General features: G+C 49.8%; 1 protein-coding gene across 8 annotated transcripts in view; it reads right to left on the bottom strand.

The window, feature by feature from the left end:
* The window catches only part of SEPTIN6 (septin 6), a 72,001-nt gene that overhangs the window by 4,574 nt on the left and 48,241 nt on the right, over nucleotides 1–19,186 (bottom strand). For 3 of the 8 annotated variants that reach the window (XM_081222591.1, XM_081222589.1, XM_081222590.1), the window contains exons 6-9: nucleotides 14,300–14,396; nucleotides 11,250–11,418; nucleotides 8,272–8,404; nucleotides 5,616–5,806 (exon numbers count right to left, since the gene is read on the bottom strand). In XM_081222591.1, coding sequence (XP_081078717.1) covers nucleotides 5,616–5,806; nucleotides 8,272–8,404; nucleotides 11,250–11,418; nucleotides 14,300–14,396 — 590 coding nt within the window. Of the gene's footprint in view, nucleotides 1–3,370; nucleotides 3,433–4,483; nucleotides 5,187–5,615; nucleotides 5,807–8,271; nucleotides 8,405–11,249; nucleotides 11,419–14,299; nucleotides 14,397–19,186 lie in introns of those variants that run through there. The other 5 variants (XM_081222586.1, XM_081222587.1, XM_081222593.1 and 2 more) reach the window with 4 other exon arrangements.

Below are 19,186 nucleotides of genomic sequence, written 5' to 3'. Positions count from 1 at the left end.
TTGTAGAGGAATACCTTTAGCAAATCTCCAGGTGGCCTCAGGCCACAGCACAGCGCGCCAGGCTCTCAGCCACTGAGTGCCTCGCCCCATAGGGAAAGCAGTGGAGGTAGAGGTTTCACCTTCGGAGAGTCCCAGTCCACTACCTGGTACCCCTGGGGCAAGATCTGTTCGAGAAGTGTCTGGGGGCAGTAACTGGGCTCTGCACTAGGGTCCGACCACAGTCACCTGAAAACCTGAACTATGGAAATCCATTATTGGTTTGTGTTCACACTGCACTTTGAACTTTCTCCCATTTAAACTTCATCCTTGTGACGCAAGTTTGACATATGAGGAGGCTGAGAAACACGGTGAGGCCAACTGACTTGCCTGAGGTCACAGAGAAAGAGTCACAACCAAGAGGCGCAGAGCCCGAATCCCTCGGCTGCTTGACCAAGACTCTTTCCTTCGCGCCACAGTGTCCCTGAGAACTCCTTGCCTGTGGATCTAAGCCCCTGGTTATTTTTTACCTGAACACATTTATCTCATTAAATAAAGATATTGGGGAGGGACAGTTAAAAGCATATTCTGAGTATGTTTGTACAGTCACTTCCTCAGCGTGAATACATCCACACCTACACACACACTCACTCACACACACACACACACTCATGTGAATGGCAGTTTATACCAGGAACCAGGAGTTTTGCATTCTTGTTCCTCGCTATGTGAGCCCTGGCAAGTCTCTTAAATTCCCCACTCCTCCATTTGTTCATCTTGTCAACTGAAGATTAGCCCTTCCTCCTCTACCTCACGGGACTGTTGTAATGTGAAAATGAGGTACCATACGGAAAAACACTTTGAATAGTATGAAAATGTAATACAAATGCTCAGCTCTATTCTTCTTCTTTGTCTACTTCCTAGGGGAAGGGAAACCTATAGAACACTGCAACGGCCTATGTCCTGGGCTGCATGGGAAGGCTGAAATATTTTGTTATGTGTGTACCGTCCATGCACTGGGCACCCCCAACCAAGGGTCAAGGGGCCAGCAACCACTGAGACACAGCACCTGCAACTGTGTGCCGGTCACAGAGGGAGGATTTCTCTTGCAATTGCAGGCAGCTGCCAGCTGCCTCAAGCCATTTCAAAACCAGCAAGGGGGCTTCCCTGGTGGCGCAGTGGTTGAGAGTCCGCCTGCCAATGCAGGGGACACGGGTTCGTGCCCCAGTCCGGGAAGATCCCACATGCTGCGGAGCGGCTGGGCCCGTGAGCCATGGCCGCTGAGCCTGCGTGTCCGGAGCCTGTGCTCCCCAATGGGAGAGGCCACAACAGTGAGAGGCCCGCGTACCGCTAAAAAAAAAAAAAAAAAAAAAAAAAAAAAACCAGCAAGGAACAGTAAGCCTCACTCGGCCTGCACTCTAGTTAATGAGGGGTGGCCTTTGTGATCCACACCTGAAATGAGGGCTTTGGGGAATGGACGGGTTGCCTTTGCTGCTTTCAGACCCCAGGGAGCCAAGGCCTCCTTCCCCTATTTGGTTAGGAACTGCTTTTGTGGTGTGCTGGCAAGCATGGCAGAAAAAGCCAACCTACTCCGGGTCGGGGTTGGCTGTTCCCACTGTTTGCCAATTGCCTCTCACTTGTAAAGTATGGCTTTAATTATAGTTTTGCCAGGATTCATTTTAGTAATGGCCATTACCAATGATTTACTCAGGGAAAGTTGGAGCAAATTGTGTCAAAGAGCGTTAATTTGGGTTTCATTAAGTGAAATCTAACTGAACAGGATGCAACTTTCCTGTTGTCCTCATTGAAAATGGGGGTGGGGGGCAAAGAAAATACACATGAACTGAGTGTCAGCCTCTGTGCTGGGCACTGGGACTGCAGCCATGGACAGACGCTCTCGGAATTGTGAGTCTTCCTAGGTGGAAACCTGCTGTTTCATTCAAGTCAACTAACAGGGCTCCAAGGCTTGCCTTTAAGCCAGACAATAAATCATTTCATTGTTCTTTTCGGGTTGTTTCCTTTGGCCCAATTTCATGGGCCTTATGTTTCAGAAGCCTCTATGGACTTCCTCTTCGGGATTTGCTTGAAAGTAGGATGTTTTGCCAGCTGCCCAAAGTCCCAAGTGCAGTAGCCACAGCAATTAGTTTGGTGACTAACAGCAGGCTCTCCATTTAAATCATAAATTCCATGGGTGAGTGGGGAGAAGTCTTCTCAATATTTTATAGTTCCCGATCCAAACAAACCAAATGTAAAAGGCATTTGAGACAACCGGGGTATTCTGAACACCGACTAGAAATTTTATGTGAATGAACTGTTAATTTTGGGGGTGTGATAATGGTGGCGTTGTCGTTATTTATTTATTTTTTTAAGAGTCATGAGCTCTTAGAGATACGTGCTGAAGTATTTACAAATGAAATGATATGGGTTTTGCTTTGCAGTAATCCAGCCGGTTTGGAGCAGTAGATAAGACAGGATTGGCATATGTTGACAGTTGTTTGGGGGCTGTGTTTTGGGTACATGGGGCTGCATTGTACTGTCCTCTCTCTTCTTTCGTTCCTGTTTGAAAGTTTCTATGGTAAAGTTTAACAATGGTAATAAGACTAATTATGTTCGAGTTAAAATATTTATGTTCCTCCCCACTCACTACCTGAGTCTAGTTAAAAAGATAGAAGCAGCTTAATCATCGCTATAACCAACGTATAAACTATGTGATGCCAGAGGACTCCTGCAGACACAACACCTAGCCCTGAGGAATCCATCTTACCAACGGTTATCTGCTTACCTACTTATCAAAGGTGTTCATGAAGCTGGTACTCGTAGAATTAAATATTCTATAATATCTGAGAACCTTCATTTTCTTCCACTTTTATTATAGTTTTTGGGGCCAAACGAAATTAGAGAACTTGAACCCCTCAGGTAAGAAACAGCCACCAGAGGGAAACAGAGAAGCAACTTTCCGTTGGCTCAAAACATTCCCAAACCTGGGCGCCAAGGCTGACCGTGACGTTGCGGGACAGGGCTTGTGAACTCAACAGTTCCCCTCGTCACAGCAGTTTAGTTAATTTTGAAAGTAATGATGAAGGCGCCTTTAGAAAAAAAAGGGCCAAAATTGAAACTTCAAATATTGATCACAGGATCTACCTATGCTACCTAGCTGTTCTAGCAGCAAAAGTCTGAAAACACCCCACTTTTAGTCAGGAAGGCAAACATTCCCACATGTATACTTGAAATCACACCAGCCTATTTCTTCATATTATAAGTCACAAGAGAATACCAGCTAGAACAGTGAAGCAGCTTCTTTGATATTAGGTATGTGTGTTGGGCAGGGGGTGGGATTTGGGGAGATGTGTTCTAGAAGCCACTGCCAGTTCTATTTAGAGTTAATAAAGCTTACCGGGGCCCTGGGTCTCATGCAGCATGCAGCAAACAGCAGAGTTAACTGTAAAACAGTAAAAGCTGATGAAGATGGAGTGAGCTTGGGGAGAAATCAAATATTATGAATCAAACATAATATTATGTTGACACAAACAATGAAGAGTTAGAGGTCAAAGGAGATTATGAGGAGTGGGGAGGGGAAGAAGGGAGGGTGTGCTGGTAGGGACCCCCGAAACACCGGTACTCTTTCTTAACCTCTTTAAGGGCAGCCAAAGGAAGTTCTCAGTATGTGACTCTATTAGATCCAATCACCATCTCTCAAGAAGAAATGCTTCTACCCCTACTTCCGCCCTCACCCCCCGCCCCCCCATCATCACCACGGGACAAGAGTGACACAGGTCTAATGATGGGTCTTCCAGAGGCTAGCCAACATGTTCAGGCAATTACATAAAAAGCCCACACCTGGGGCCACTTATATATCTGGAAATATGGAAGAGGACAGGCTGTTTTGTCAGGCTCTCTTGTTAATAGGAGATGCCTCGTGCCCGTGAGGTTTTCACTCATCTCAAAATTGGAAAAGGGTGCCATCACCAACTCCAAATATTCCTGGAGACTGGAGAGACATGTCTCCCTATATGGGGTCCTCTGCCTGGGGGTGGGGTGGCAGTCAGTTAATTGAGGGCAACGAGGAGAAAGCCTGGTCTGGGAGGAACTTCCACTCAATAGAGAGTATTTATAGTTGAGTGCCAGTGGGGTCCCAACAAATCAATCTCCTAATTCCTGCCAGCAGGCTGTGAAACTGCCCCAGGGACTGAGTTAACAAACACCACAGGACTATGAAGGCAGCAGGTTAGAGCCAGAAGACAAATTTAGACTTTTCTGATCTTAAAAATAGGAATCCATTCCTGCGGGTGCAACTAACACAAGTCAGTTAATATACAGTGCGTCCAAAGAGGCTTTTTTCGGGCTACTTGAACTTTATCTATCAGGTAATACCACAAAAAGTTAGTCTGTGACTTTGACATAGAGTGTGATTCAGTAACAAAAAGTCTCTGGACTAATTGGTGAAAATACCCAAATTACACTTTTGAAAAAAGAATATTCAGACGGCAAAACTGAGTGCCTTTAAATATAAGATATTTTACTGTTATATTTTATTGTTGGCGAAATGTTATACTGTTTTATCCTGAAGTGATAAGCCAGGCACAGGGGAAAGGATGTTTCCGCCTTCTGGCAAATATCCAATAGTTGAGTCCAGCAACAAGTGGCTAAGAACAGAAGGCAATGACCAGGGACATGTTTCAGATCCTCGGGCCGCTTTAGTAAGGACACTGCTTGACACTGCAAATGAGGGCTCCTCCAGTCACACTGCACAAACAACTAGAGCGCAAGGGACCCCCGGATGTTTTCCTGGTGTTGTACAGGTCCCGTCGGAAATGCTTTTCTCTTCTCTGGTTCTGGGATAAGGGATGGATAACTTCAGCAAGCAAGGCCTGGGCCTGGGTCAGGGATACTGACCCACATGGTAACCAAGAGCTCATGCTATCCTGCCTCACCAAACGCCAGGGGAGACAGATGGATTGCAGAGTCATCCCCGGGGTGGAGGGTGGTGCCCGCGGAGAATACTAGCATCTGAGGGTTCCCCACCAAGTCCCCGGTACACCAGGCAGGCTGGGAACAACCAAGAAGCCAAGAAGGAAGGACGGGAAGGGGTGAGAAATCAGGACCAGGTTGCAGCCTTCAGCAGCAGCACTTGAACTCTGTTGGCCGCAGCCGTGAGAACTGAGGTGGGGGCGAGGGGGACTCCAGGCATGGAGAGGTGAACCACCTTAGACCTAGGACAAGCGAGCAGAGGCCTGTGAGCTGGATCGGCTCCAACCTCCCGGGGGAAAGAGGGTGCCCAGAGGCTCCTGCTACCCTCTCTCTGCGCTTCTTTCTGTTCATCTCTTTCCTGTAACTTTGCAGCTTCTCGTTGTTTCCTCCCTTCTTCTTTCTCCTGTCTCACATTCCTTTTGCTTTTCCTCCCCCTTTCCCTCCCTCTCCTCCTACCTTGAGTTTGCAGGGTTTTCCCAAGCAGGCCGAGCAGAGGGGCTGGGCCTCTGGGGCCACACACCGTCCTCCCCTACTCTCAGCTCCCCAAACTCAGGGAATCCGAAGGTCCAGTGGGGACACCGAGATCAGCCCACAGCTGGCCTCGGTCACCGCCCTGAGGGGATGAGCAGGAGGGGAGAGAGGCCCTCGCCCCAGAGCAGCCCACTACTTACTTCTTCTTCTCTTTGTCTCTTTTCAGAGTCTGTGAGCCTCCAGCCTGGGAGCCCTGGGACTGGAGCAGCTCGGCTGCAGTCTTTCTCTGTTTGAAAGCGTTCACTTCATCGTCCAGGGATTTCTTCTTATCCTCCAGCTTCTTCTTCTCGTCCTGGTGTAGTTTCTTCAGACGGTCAAACTTCTCATGCAGCTGGCAGGGAAGCACAGGGAGTTTGGGGAGACCCCCTGTGAGCAGATCCCAGCTGAGCCCCGGGGTGGGGTGGGGTGGGGACGGGCAGGCTTGCGACCCTCAGGACCCTGGGACCTGACGAGACATTTCTGCCAGGGACAGCTATGATGGCACCAAAGGGCACCATGTTCTGGATAGTTCCCTTCTGCCATTTTACCTCTGTGTTTCTGCTGCGGAATATGGTCAGGGAACCGTGCATTCTGCTTAATCAAGCATTTTATTTAAAAGAGTCCCCATAGTTACTACATATGGATAAAAATAACATCAGTGATAATATAGAACGTTTATTGAGTGCTTATTATAGGCCAGGCACTGACTTTTATAAGCACTTTATATGTATTAACTCATTTAATCATCACAACAACCCTATGAGATAGATTCTGTTATTGTCTGCATTTTATAAGGAAATAGAAGGTATGAGAAGTTAAGGAATTTGCCCAAGGTCAACTCATTCTATCTATCTATCTATCTATTTATTTATGGCTGCATTGGGTCTTCCTTGCTGCGTGCAGGCTTTCTCTAGTTGCTTCTCATTGCGGTGGCTTCTCTTGCTGCGGAGCACGGGCTCTAGGTGCGTGGGCTCAGTAGTTGTGGCTCGCAGGCTGTAGAGCACAGGCTCAGTAGTTGTGGCACACAGGCTTAGTTACTCTGTGGCATGTGGGATCTTCCCGGACCAGGGACTGAACCTGTGTCCCCTGCCCTGCATCGGCAGGCAGATTCTTAACCACTGCGCCACCAGGCAAGTCCTTCAACTCACTCTTTAGATGATTATATAAGGACATCTCTCTCAATATGAAAGGGGCCCCTGCCTTTTCTTATTCCCTCCCATCAGGGAGATCATGGGGAGTTGCAGAGAAAATTTCAGCAGTGCCGAAGCTGGTCAAAGAAAAGACTTGTTCTTGGACGTGGAAGGAGATAAAAGAATTTTAGAAAATGGGATGAGTGCGGAAACCTCAGCTTTGATCAAGGGGAGGCTTAACTAGCCCCGAAGAGAGCCAGAGACCCAAAGGAGAAGAGCAAGAATATTCTGGCATGCCACTGTGATAAGTGGATCAGAGAGCTAGGGGTGTAGGTGGTAACAAACTAGAATGTGATAAACTACCCTGAATAGTAAGAGCAGCCCAAGCGTCATTTCACTTTCTTTTGAGGATTCAGGAGGGAATAGAGGGTTCAGGGTTCCGCAGCACTCACAGTACACCGTGAAGGAGGTCAGGTGTCCTACAGGTATCTGGGACTGTCACTGAGTAAGGGGTGGTGGATGACAGACCTGCTGTGTAAACCAGCTTTTGCTAGTCACTTGGGGTAGGCTGGTGGTGGAAGCTCTGCTGATTAGTTGCTTTCACCTGGCTTTTGTTCACTGGCCTTTCATTCATTTTCTTTATCGTTGAGATCCCCTCACCTGTCTTCCTAAAAGTACTGGGTTATATTTTTCTCTTGAAAAGTGAAACTGAAATGAAGTCAATTCTCTTGCCATGGGCTTTGGCAATAACACTGGACCACAGATTAAAAGAGGAAGAGACTTGGGAAGTAATTAAGTGCTTCCTTTCTTTATGAGCTGAAGCAGTTGCTGACATGACCAAAACTGTGGCTGAGGCCAATTAATCTGGCAGCAGTAGGGGAGCCGGTAGTGGGACCTTGGTGGCAAGGCAATGGTTAGAGGGCTAAATGCACTCTACTCTATTAGTCACGGCTTAAGTAATGAAAACTCCAGACAGACCATCAAGCCTTAGTTTAAAAACTTGCTAGAGCCGCACAAATGTTTCCTTAACGCTAGCATGAAATGGAATAGAATATTCAAGTGGATGGGGAAATGCTGCAGCTGTCACTGGTTTAGGATTCAGCAAGGTACCTAGGACTCCCTGGGACCATCTTTCCTCATGGCCCTCAGGACAAGCAGGATGGAGCAGGACTGCGAAGAAAGTGATCAACTGTCCCTACTGGGCTCCGAACTCCCAGAAAGGCGGGGGGGGGGGCGGAAATATCAGCCCGCCCCTGACCTCGAGGGGCTAGGTCAGGTCTTGACTCTTGAGTGGCGCTGCCCAATAGAACTTTCTGTGGCATGAGGGTTGAGCATTTGAAATGTGGCTAATGCAACTTATAAACTGAATTTTAAACTGTACTTAATTTCAATTCATTTAAATTTAAATGGTTACATGGGCTAGCAGCTACCATATGGGACAGTGCGGCTCTAGTGAACTAAGTAACAGAGAATGAGAAAACATCCCGGCCTTGGGGAATGAGGGATGGAGAAGACACAGATCTCACAGCCTCCTCTGTGCCCGCCAAGGCACGGCGACAGATGCTGTGCCCCATTCCTGCCCAGAGGCTGCAAGACTCCCCCAGCTGCTCTCTTGGGGCAGAAAGCCCTATCTTGCCCAAGTTCAGCCTCCTTTTCCTTCCCACCTGGCACGCAGGCTCACATTTACCTCTTTTTCTGCCTCTTTAAGTTCAGCTTCTTTCTCTTTGACTCTCTGGACGAACATCTGTCTCATCTCCTCTTCTTTTTTCTGGAGCTCCCCTAGGAACTCATTCCTTTTGGCCTCATACGTCTCCTGTAAACTGCGAACATGGTCAGGTTAATTCCCCTGCCTTTGGAATGGCTCCTGTTCACTGAAAACTGGCCCCAGTGATCCTCCCTGGGTTCTCCCACCCTCTCTTCCTCAATTCTGTGGGACGTGCAAAAGCAGAAGCACAAAGCTGTGGGCACCTGGATTGGCACGTGACAGCAGGGTCACAGGGTGCTGCGGGGTTATGGGGCCACCCTGGTGAACCTGAGAGATAGTGACTTAGAACATCTGCTTCTATACCCTGATTTACAGATAAAGAAAGAGGCCCAGAGAAGTGAGGTGACTCGCTCAAGATCACACAGCTAGTTAGAGGCAGAGCTGAGACCGGAAGCTGGGTTTCGTCTCATAATCTAGGTCCTTCCACCTGCACTATGCTGTCAGGTCCTGGCTCTGGAACTGATCCCACTGATGAATGATTTGAACGATTTCAACAAACACTTGATGAGACTCCACCATGTGCTGGACACAGAAATAAGTGATACTATGCTAGTCACTCAATCTCTAGAGCCAACAGCCACTGTGCCTGCCAAGGAACTCACAGTCTAGTGGGAGATGCCTGGGTTAAGTCTCCCTGCCCCCGGCCTGGACTTAGTCTTAAAGAAATAGGAGTTAGCCTGGTGAAGAGGAAGAGGATGTGTGCTCCGAAGAGGGCAGCCTGTGGAAGGGCACATGTGGAGAAGGAATGGCACACCTGGCTGGAGTAGTGGGAGACGAGGCTCCTGAGTGTGGCAGAAGAGAGCAGGCATTGGATGCCATGTTAAGACTTAGATGTTTTAAGCAGGGCTGACTTGATCCATCTTGAAAAGGGGAAAGACCACTCTGGGCATTGTGTGAAGGACGGACTTTCTAACAATCCAAGTAAGAAATGACAGGATCTTAACGTCAAGGGCTGGGAAGGAATGTGGGAATGGGAGACAAGCGAGGGAAGCAGAACTCCCAGGACTTGGGAGGAGTCAAAGATGATTCTGGTTTTTCGACTTGGGCAACCAGATGGATGGTGGTGCCATGTACTATGACACGGAACACTGGAGAAGGAGTACGTTTAAGGAGATGAATTAAATTTGAGACAGCTTGAGTTTCAGGTACATCCTCTATGGGACAGCCAAGTGAAAATATCCAGTAAGCAGTGGGATCACTGGGTTTGGAGCTCAAAAGTAAGATGTTAGCTTGGGAGTAATCTATTTCTAGGTGGTAATTAGGGCTGTGAGAGTAGAAAGAACCAGCTGCAAAGGACACAGAGAGTGAAAGGAGCAGAGGCCATCAGAAAGAACAGGGAAAGGAGGAAGCTGAACAAAATGAACCTGCCAATGAGGCTCTGAAGGAGTAGTAGCGCGCGAGAGGACTGAAACCAGCCGGACCAGTGCTAGAAAAGCCAACGGCAGAGAGAATTTCGGAAAGGAGGCAGAGGGGACGAGTATCAAATGCCACGTTGAGATTAAAAAAAGATGGGACTCAGAGGCCACAGTGGAATTGGCAGTGAGTATGTGACTGCTGACCTTGGAGAGAGGCGTCTGCTTTCAGTGGTGCAGTGGAGGCAGAAGCCAGTAAATACAGAACAATTCTTTCTCCTTCCCATCAGAGCCGAACTCCTTGACAGGGCGGAGGCTGGTGACGAGGAGCAGGGTGAGGGAGAGTTTCTTTAGGATGAGAATGTCTGCCTGCAACATGGAAAGGAGCCAGCAGAGAAAACGTGCAGAGGGCAAAGACGCGGGAAACAGAGGTAGTCAGGATGGAGCCGACCTAGGAGGGGAGGGGACTAGACGACACCTCTTCCCCCGCAGGTGCAGATCAAAGCTGTTGGAAGGGAAGGAGGGAGAAAGCAAAGGCAACGCCCACCAGAGAGACCAGCATGTTTTCCTCTAACTCCAGGGGCTCCGGCAGCCCCTGTCCATGAAAGGGGTGTCCACTGGCCCCTCCAGAACCAGGCATCCCCAAAGGAATGGCTATGCCCTGCCCCCAGGTTGGCTTTCTGCTGTGAACAGGTACTGTGGGATCTCAGAGGCCATTTGAAGGCCATCTTACCCCACAAGCATCCCCCTTACTTGCTTATCGAGGCCTGACAGTTTCTGAAAGGGGACCTGAGTTCCAATAAAGGACACCACATGGTAATTTACAATGTGGGGCTTACGTCACACATCATGCGTCCAGATCAAACACTTAAAACATACAGCTCCCATCAGCATAGTTATTTGAAAGCATTTGAAGCAATGTTTTCAAAAACATTCCTCCTCTCTGAAAGCATCTTAGATTCTGATTTGAAACGTCAATGATTATTAACATCCTGTGGTCAAAACAAAACTTGCCCTTGAACACAAACACTAAGGACAGCGAATAAAGAGCCGGAAGTTCATCAACACTTGTGCGACGAGTGCTGCCTGGTCCCATCTGGTTTTGATAATGGGGAGGGGGCTAAGGAACAGACTGGCAACCCGACAGAGCAGAAAGAGCCTGATGTAGAAAGTAGGGCAGTGACCAGGCACAAACTGCCACGTGGAGGAACAAGGCCTGGGCTCAGGGCTCGCAGCTGCCGTGTGAATGCTTGTGGCGGCAAGACAATCGGCCTTGCCCATCCCCTGGCCTCCTCCCTGCCCCCACCCTTATAAGCAGGACAGTAATGCTTACCAAGCCCGTCCTGCCACAGCTCCCCTGGCAGGTGTGCCGAGGCAGAGAAGGGACGGGCAAGTGGAAGTGGCGAGCGACTTAGCCCTGTGGCTCCAGGTCTGGGCACCCGTGTCTCACCTCCCCTGTGAATTCTCCAGGGCAAGGCTTCCCCACCGCCGCCCCCGCCCCCATCGTGTGCCCTGAGCTGAGCTGGGCCGGGCTGGTGGGAGAGGTACCTGAAGGGTTTGCTGTCGGGGTCGGTGTCCTTAAAGCCCATCTCCTCCAGCTTACAGCGGCGGTACAGCTCATAGTGCCGGCTGTGGGTCTGCTCCCGGAGGTCCTCCATGTTGATCCGGATCAGCATCTCCCGCAGCTTCACAAAGTCGCAGTGGGCTTCATTTTCAACTGCATAGCAGCGGTTGGGGTATTGGAAAGGAAGGTCACAAGAAGCGGAAATGGACAAAACGAGACGGGAAATGTCTAACAGTGACATCGCCTTTCAATCTGTGTATATAGAGCTCGCAATTTTGCCTCTTAATTGGCTTTTCTACTAAAAAGGCAAAGGCAAAGTTACAAGAATGACAGTCATGGAAAACTGCAATACCATAAAAATATCTAAGAAGACATTCATTAGCACCTCAACCCAAATTCACCCATCAGACATTCACAGAAACGTTCGCTCTGCACCACTTTAGGACGATGGCAAATGCACATTCAACCATCCACCTGATAAATACTTGCAGAATTTCTGTTCCCAGGATTGTGTGAGGCACTGGAAATTCAAAACACATGGAGTCTTGCCCATAGGAGCTTCCAGTTTAGTGGAAGAACATAATACAATGCAAAAATTACCAACATGGAGGTATATAGCCAAGGTGCAACAAAAGCCCAGAAAAGCCCGGGGGCCTGAGAACTCCAGGGCGAGTGAAGCCTTCAACAAAGAGATGACAGACCCCCTAAGATGACTCTTGAAGGAAGGCTAGGAATTAATCAGGCAGATAAGGGACTCATCCTTGCAAGATCTCAATGAGGTTAGGCAAGGTTACACAACTAGAAGTCGCAGGGTTAGGATTGCAATCCAGCTCCTCTAAAGGAGAGACAAAGGCTATGACCAGGTGCCAAAGTCCAAGGAATAAAGGGGAAGAACTAGGACATCAATAGATGACAGTGACAAGGAGGGATGTGGACCACAGGTGTGGCCCATCTCTGGATGGTAGAAGCTTCAAAGGAGGTGTTTTTAGAGGGTGGATAATGGCCTGATGGCAGCAATGATGACCAGGACAGAGTGGGCCCCACTTTCCAGCCTGAGTGAACAAGCCCCCTCCTCAAAAGAGTGTGGCAAAGGTCTGCGTTTGGGGCAGTGGCCAAGAAGGACAGAGGTGTGGACCCGATCCCAGCAAAGGGTCTTGGGGTCATGAGCAGTGCTCTGGCACGTGTCTCCGGGCATGGCTCCACCCTGCTGGAATGGGGAGATGTGGCCTGACCACGTTGGGACAGTAGCATCTGAGATGATGAACAGGCACAGTCACCCCAGATTCTGTGTCACGGATCTGGCAGAAGGTCGTGGGGACAGGGAGGGAGACGGGGATGACCGGGTGGGGCAGGGTTGCAGCAGATTGCATTGCGGTCATCAGAGCAATCTTTCCAAAGCCCAAATCAGCTCACATAACCCCTTTGCCTAAGACATATTGCGTCTGGGAGAAAGCCCCTCACTGTCATAGAACGTATCAGCGTAAGTCAGGCAACTCCTCAGGACAATCTCCCTTTCCATCCCTGGAGAGTGGCCCCTGATGGCAGTCACAAGGAGTGACTCCAAGGCCCTGCAAGGCCCAGACAACGCATGGCTTCTCTCACTCAAACAGAACCACGAACTCCGACTTACAAGAAACACTTGGAAAAGCCCCTTTGTCGGTTGGGTGTGGGGTGGTCTGAATCGGAGTATGTCATTGGGACCACGTCTGCTAGCTTCTCCTCATTTCACCTCAGGTTCCTGTCTCTCAGACTCGAAAATTCACTCCCGGGGTGGGACTGTTGGTCCAGAAAGCATTTTCAAATGTTCTGGGAGGGGCATCCCCAGCCCCAAATGGTAGAGAAGACCAAAACCTAGCATGGTTCTGATGACCAGCGTTGTCCTTACCCACGGAAAAGCCAGCTATCGCCGGAGGGTGTCTGGCGTGCCCCAGAGCCTGCCAGCCTTTGATGTGATGTGGACAACTTCCCACCAGTTTCTGGTTGTTTGCTCAGTGGCCGGAATGAGTTTACAGTGAACCAGCCACCCTCTCACACATGGTGCCCCTGCCGTCTGCCACCCAGCATATGGCTGGAGACTCGGAGGACCAGACACCTCGTACACCCATGGCAATGTCCTGGGCCTTATCCACTGAACTGACTAGTACCAAAGGTAACTTACTTAATATGTGTCAGGCAGACCACAAAAGGAAATCTCCTGAGCCCATAGGCAATATGTCTGTTTTTAATTTGCAAAATAATCATAATACAAAAGAGTGCTTGAAATGTACAATTTAAAGGTTTAAAAAAAAAAAAGAACACCGATGTATCCACGGCCCAGGTGAAACATTACCAGTGCACTAGAAGTCCCTCTGAGTCCCTGATCTCAGGCCTCTCCTTCCCTGCAACAGACTTAACCACTAGCCTGAGTTGGGGATTGATCCTTCCTTTGTTTTTCTTTATAGTTTTACCACTTATGCATGAATTCCTAAAGTTTAGTTTTATCTACTTTTGGAATCCATATAAGTGGAATCATACAGCCTGTCTTCTTCTATGATTTACTTAGCTCAACATTATGTTTCTGAGATGCATTGCTGTAGATTTAACTAAAGTCCATCCATTTTCGTTGCTGAATAATATTGCATTATTTGAACATTCCACAATTCTCCCAATCTATTTTTAATGGCTATCTGGCTTGTTTCTAATTATTTGCTATTATGAACAATGCCGCTGTGGACATTGTTCTCTGTCTCCTGGAACACTCAGGCGAGTACACATGCTTTCTCACACACTCCTTCCTACCTTACTCCAAGTACATTTATTTTTGTTTTAAGAATGCTTTCTCCATTACAGACAAAGAGAGCCTGCTCACCGCAGAGAATCCAGGTATGGAGCCAGAGTTTGCCTGCTGGCAACACCTATGGATGTTTGAGGCCCAAGCTGAATGAGTAGAGACTGGGGACAAGTTAGGGACTGGTCACACAGGGGCTGAGGACAAGCAAAGAGACAGACAGAAGGGGATCCCTGAGCACAGCCCCTCTCCTGGAGATTCACTCACCCTGCACCGTGCCCCAGGGATACTGCCGTGCCTTCATCATCCTGTCCCCTATCTTCAGTTCTTCTGTGCTGCCAATGACAGCAAACGGCAGGTGGGCCTGGAACAGGAGGCAGACAAAAGCTCTGAACTCCGGGGAAAGGCACTGAGCGACCCCCAGTTCAGCTGCTGGTCATCGCCGGGGCCTCGGCGCTCCAGCTGCAGTGTCCCTCACTGTCGCCGTTATCAAGAGACCTTTCTTAAGCTCCCGAGCTGTGTAGGGAGAATAGGCCTAGTCCCAGCTTCCGCTGTTCAGAAATTCACAATCGAAGGTAACAAGGACATGGCCGAGTGAGCAGGGAACAACGACAGTAAATAAGCGGAAAAATAAGCAGATACACAGATTAGCCTGCTAGTCAGCCTTCACAGTTGCCAAGGAGAAGAGCCTTTGGAGCGCAGGTGAGTGGGATGAGGGGGGCTGTGTGTGGAGAGAGACTAAAGGAGAACCAAGGGGCTGGGATCACTGCCCCCCCTTCCCGGAGCGTGACACCACCGAGAACAGGCACATACAGAGACCACACTGCCGACTGAGATGGACGCTCCTGGTTCTCATCCTTCCCTAGAGCAAGAGCTCGCATTGAACTCTTGAGCCTAGAAGTCAAGTCCCCAAGTATTTATCCACGTGCCCATCCCTGTGCGGGGTTCTGTGTCAGGGGCTGTAAGGGAAACCAAAGGAGTAGAAGACACACTCTCTCACCCTCGGGGAGCTTACACTCTGGTTGAGGAAGACTGAACTACATACCCAAAATCACATAAGAGAGAATATGCCCAAGGGCTCAAGTGTATGGTCTGGTGCCCTGCACACAATAGGTGCTTAATAAACACTCCTTGAATGGCAGTGGCACGACCACAGGAATAGCAGAGGAAAGAAAAGTACAAATGCTTGCAGGGGAGGGGGGTAATGAGGTGCAAGGCCCGGAGAAGAGGCAGCCACCCCCATCTGGTAGCGTGGGACCTGGGACACCGGCACTGCACCCCATTCCACAGGGAGCCGGCCAGGTTATAAGTCTGAGTCACCACCGGCCAAATGGAAGCACTGAATAAATACTGTTTACAAACCAGGTGATGCTGGGTGGAGTTTTAGCCAAAAGGGCTAAAACACAGAGAAGGAAAAAGTCCACTGGAACAAGCTTTCTTAGCCTGCTTGGAGAAACAGGCTTCGATCTCAGATATTCTGACCCACTTGCTCACTCATCCAGTCTACAAGTATTTACTGAGCTCCTACTATGTGCCAGGCATTAAGAAGAATACAACGCCAAAATAGCTCAGAGCCTGCCCCTGGCGAGTGCACAGTGTGGTAGGGGAAAGATGCACCAAACAGTGATAATACAGTAAAGGTCCAGACTATGAACAGAGGCTTGAGGGCTGGAGGAACTCAGAGGAAGCAGAAGCTAATTCCGTGGGAAGTCAAAGCAGGCTCCACAGAGTAGGTAGTAGCAATCGTACTAACGGGATTGGGAGCTATGGACCTGATATTAGCAGCAGCTCTGTTTCCCACGTACCAGGTGCCCTACGTTGCATTATCTCCTTGAATCTTTACAACACTTGGAGGTAAGTATTCTTATTATCCCCATTTTACGGAAGAGGAAACTGAAGTCCAGAAGGGCTAAATGACTTGCCAGCAGCCACACCGTAGTAAGAGGCAGAGCTAGGGGTGGAATCCAGGTCTCTCTGACTTCAAAGCCCACCCCTGCTGGTCTACCACTCCCTTTTGGGGGGTTCGAGCAGCAGATGAGGGGAGCACTCTAAACCCCGGGGGTGAACTGGCCATGCAAGGCCAGATTGTAAGAGGCAGTTGAAATCTGATCTCACAGCCAATCCTTCCTTTCCATTCTCCTCTAACTCTGCACCCCAAGAATGTTCTTCAGAGTGGAAGAACACAGGCGTTAGTCAGGAGCTCAGCCCCAGGACATCTGCTAACCCCCCGAGGTGCTTGGCCATCCAGCTGAAGCAGCTCCCCCTTCACCCCCTCTCAGCGGCTCTCCAATGATCATCTCAGGTGTTCCCACACCCCTTCCCACTTCAATGACTGTCCCTGAAGTGGAGACAGAGGACAGAGGGAAAGATGAGGTTATGGATATGGAAGGTGGGTGAGGGGTGGAGGTGGGAAACGTTTCATCAGTCCTAGTAGGGGACCGATCACGAGGGTCATTGGGCGTGCGACATATGGAGCATGGGGTGGGGGGCAATGATATCCTGAAAACTCTGCCTAAGTGCCAGAGCGTCTGTGACCTCTGGCAGCTGGCTTTGCAGGGGGGTCATCTGGACACAATTCATCCCCCCTCAGAGACCCAGGACACGTCGGGAGCCTCAAATCCACCCCCAAACACTCTCAAGGAAAAGGCCGCCCCTCCTGCAGACAGCCCAAAGCTTCAGTCACACGAAGGGGCAGCCATGGCAGAGGGCGAGACCAAGGGAGGAGATGTTGCATCATTCTCACGCATCCTGGGCTCTCGGCTGAAAGTGATGGAGGAGGAGGCATGTGAAGTGGGAAGTACTTCTCTGGGCTTAAGAGCAAAAAAAGAAAACAAAATCCAAGAAGAGAATAACGGCATTTAAAAAAAAAAGTCAGTATTCCCTTGGGACTGTTATTTTTGTCTCCAGAAGACATTGTTAATTAGAATGCCAGGGTCACTTGCTTTCCCTCCTGCTGCTGTCATTTGATCCCTCCCCGCACTAAAATGCCACGGCAGCTTCAGAGGGCTCCCGAGGCCTCCCACACACACTCCTTTGCAACTGGCATCAAAGTCTGTTCTGATAAGTATATGCAAGGATATCATTTCCGAGTGCTCCCAGGCAGATTTCATTTGATTCTACAACAGGCTTACAGGGCGGTTAGTATAAACCCCATTCGTGATTTGGAAAACTGGTGTACAGAAGAGTTAACCGAGTTGCCCAGGTCCCTAAGTCCCGTGCCCAGATCTTCCCAGGGAGCAGTGAGGACACCGCGCTGTAGCTGCCAGCCTCTCCCAACCACCCAGGGCTGGAAGTCAGCTCAGCTTTAACCATGAAGGACAGGAAATCATGGGGCCAGCTCTGGCCCTCTTTCTGCTGCTCTTGAGACACTGATGGCTCTGAAAACCAGAATAGAGTCGAGCAGAGCAGGGAGAAGGTAAACCCTCCAACCAACCCCACCTCCAGGGCTGATACTTTGTACGTGTGGGCCCAGGGAGGAGAGGGTAGATGCAAGACGGCGCAGCTGCTGAGACCTGGACAGGTTCCTAGGGGGACTCCGTGTTACCCTCTCTCGCCCAAGAGACCTCGGATGCCCCAGTCTCAGAAAACTCCACCAGGAGATAGTCCCAAGCCTCCTCCCGGGAGTCTGTTCCCAGACTCACTACCTTTGCAGCCTCATATGTACCTTAAATTCCTCTCGGTACATTTTAAAGTGTTTGATGACCCATCTGGCATGATTACTGTATTCTGGTTCCACGACACCCACTCTACTAGGGACGGGCACGTTAGATGACCATCCCCCTAAGCCTCGTGAAATAGAGTGTCAGGACCACCGTTTCTGTCTCATCTGATAATATCCCGAATGGGTGTGGTTTCCTCCCAGGGGGACAGTATTTCCCAGTCGTGCTGCTGGTTATGCTGGCCTCCATTCTAGGCTCCTACCAGTGACCGAGAATTGTGTGATTCTCTCAAGTCAACCCTTGGTGGTGATTCCCACAAAAGTATGTGCCAACACTGGAAACGGCACTGCTGCCTCAGGAGGAGGCAGGCTTGTGCCTGTGGGTCTCTATGACCCTCCCGGTCACCCATGCGCTCTCACTGGGCCCAAATGCCTTTGAGGGGGCCAAACCCAAGACCTCACAGGCAGTCAACTGACTGAGCCGAGTCGAGTAACTGGGCGTAGTCCCTGGTCCCCGGCCATGGTTTGAAGCATTCAAAGAACAACATTCGATTTGAACCACATAGCAATTGTAAGCATTCAAGTCTACAACCTTGAGAGCTCTCAGAGCATAGGTGGAAAGGAGCACGCAACAAGGCCTCTCCCTCCCTTCTCTTTCCCCTCAAGCTGAAATAAGGGTTTTCAGAGCCACCCAGAAGCCCAGGGGGAGGCTAGACCTCACGACTCTCATTTCCTGCCATGAAAATCCCTAGTGGGGAGCTGCAGGATGACTGGCAGCTCTTCTACACTTGGGCAAGAGGCTTCTTCCCCTCTTCCAATCCGGTTCCCATGACAATTGGCTGGGGTGGCCGAGGCTGTGAGGCTGGAGTCAAAGTCAGAATTGAAAGGCCAGCAGCCATGCCTCCTACCAGCCGAGTCTGGCTCTCTGATGATGCAGCTTCATATGCATGGCTTGTCCAAAGAGCCGGTTTGACACAGTTGCTCCAGTGGCAGGCAGGCTCAGCAATCCTGTGTATATATTTTATAGCAGCAACTCCCCACCCTTTCCCCATCACAACACATGTAACACACAGCGTTCACATGCACGCCCCCTTCCATGCACATGCACAGTTCAGGCACGCTAGCTGTCAGCCACCCGTCTTTCCCACTCAAAAAAGCCTGGGGGAACGCAAGGGAATGAGTGCCGAGTGATGCTGTTATAGGGATAACCCGGAATCCACTCAAATTTAGTTTTTCAAAGTGAAACACTGGACTAATGCAAGAAAGGACCCAGAACCCCTTCACAGCCAAAACAGCATGGTTAAGGACTGCTGCTTCGTAGCACGGGAAGTTTCTGACCTTGAGGCCAAGGCTGCCCAAGCTTCAAGCAAGGGCCCAGAGCTAAGTCGAGAGCAGAGCCCAACGGGATTGCCACTCCTGACCCACAATGCAGCCAGAGGTCATTTTGTGTGATGCCCTGAGATTGCTGAGGACTCTTCGCCCCTATCTATCCTTAG

This window comes from Mesoplodon bidens (assembly GCF_964165515.1).
Source record: "Mesoplodon bidens genome assembly, chromosome: X".
Taxonomy (NCBI): Eukaryota; Metazoa; Chordata; class Mammalia; order Artiodactyla; family Ziphiidae; genus Mesoplodon; species Mesoplodon bidens.
This window is presented reverse-complemented; position numbering and strand designations above follow the sequence as displayed.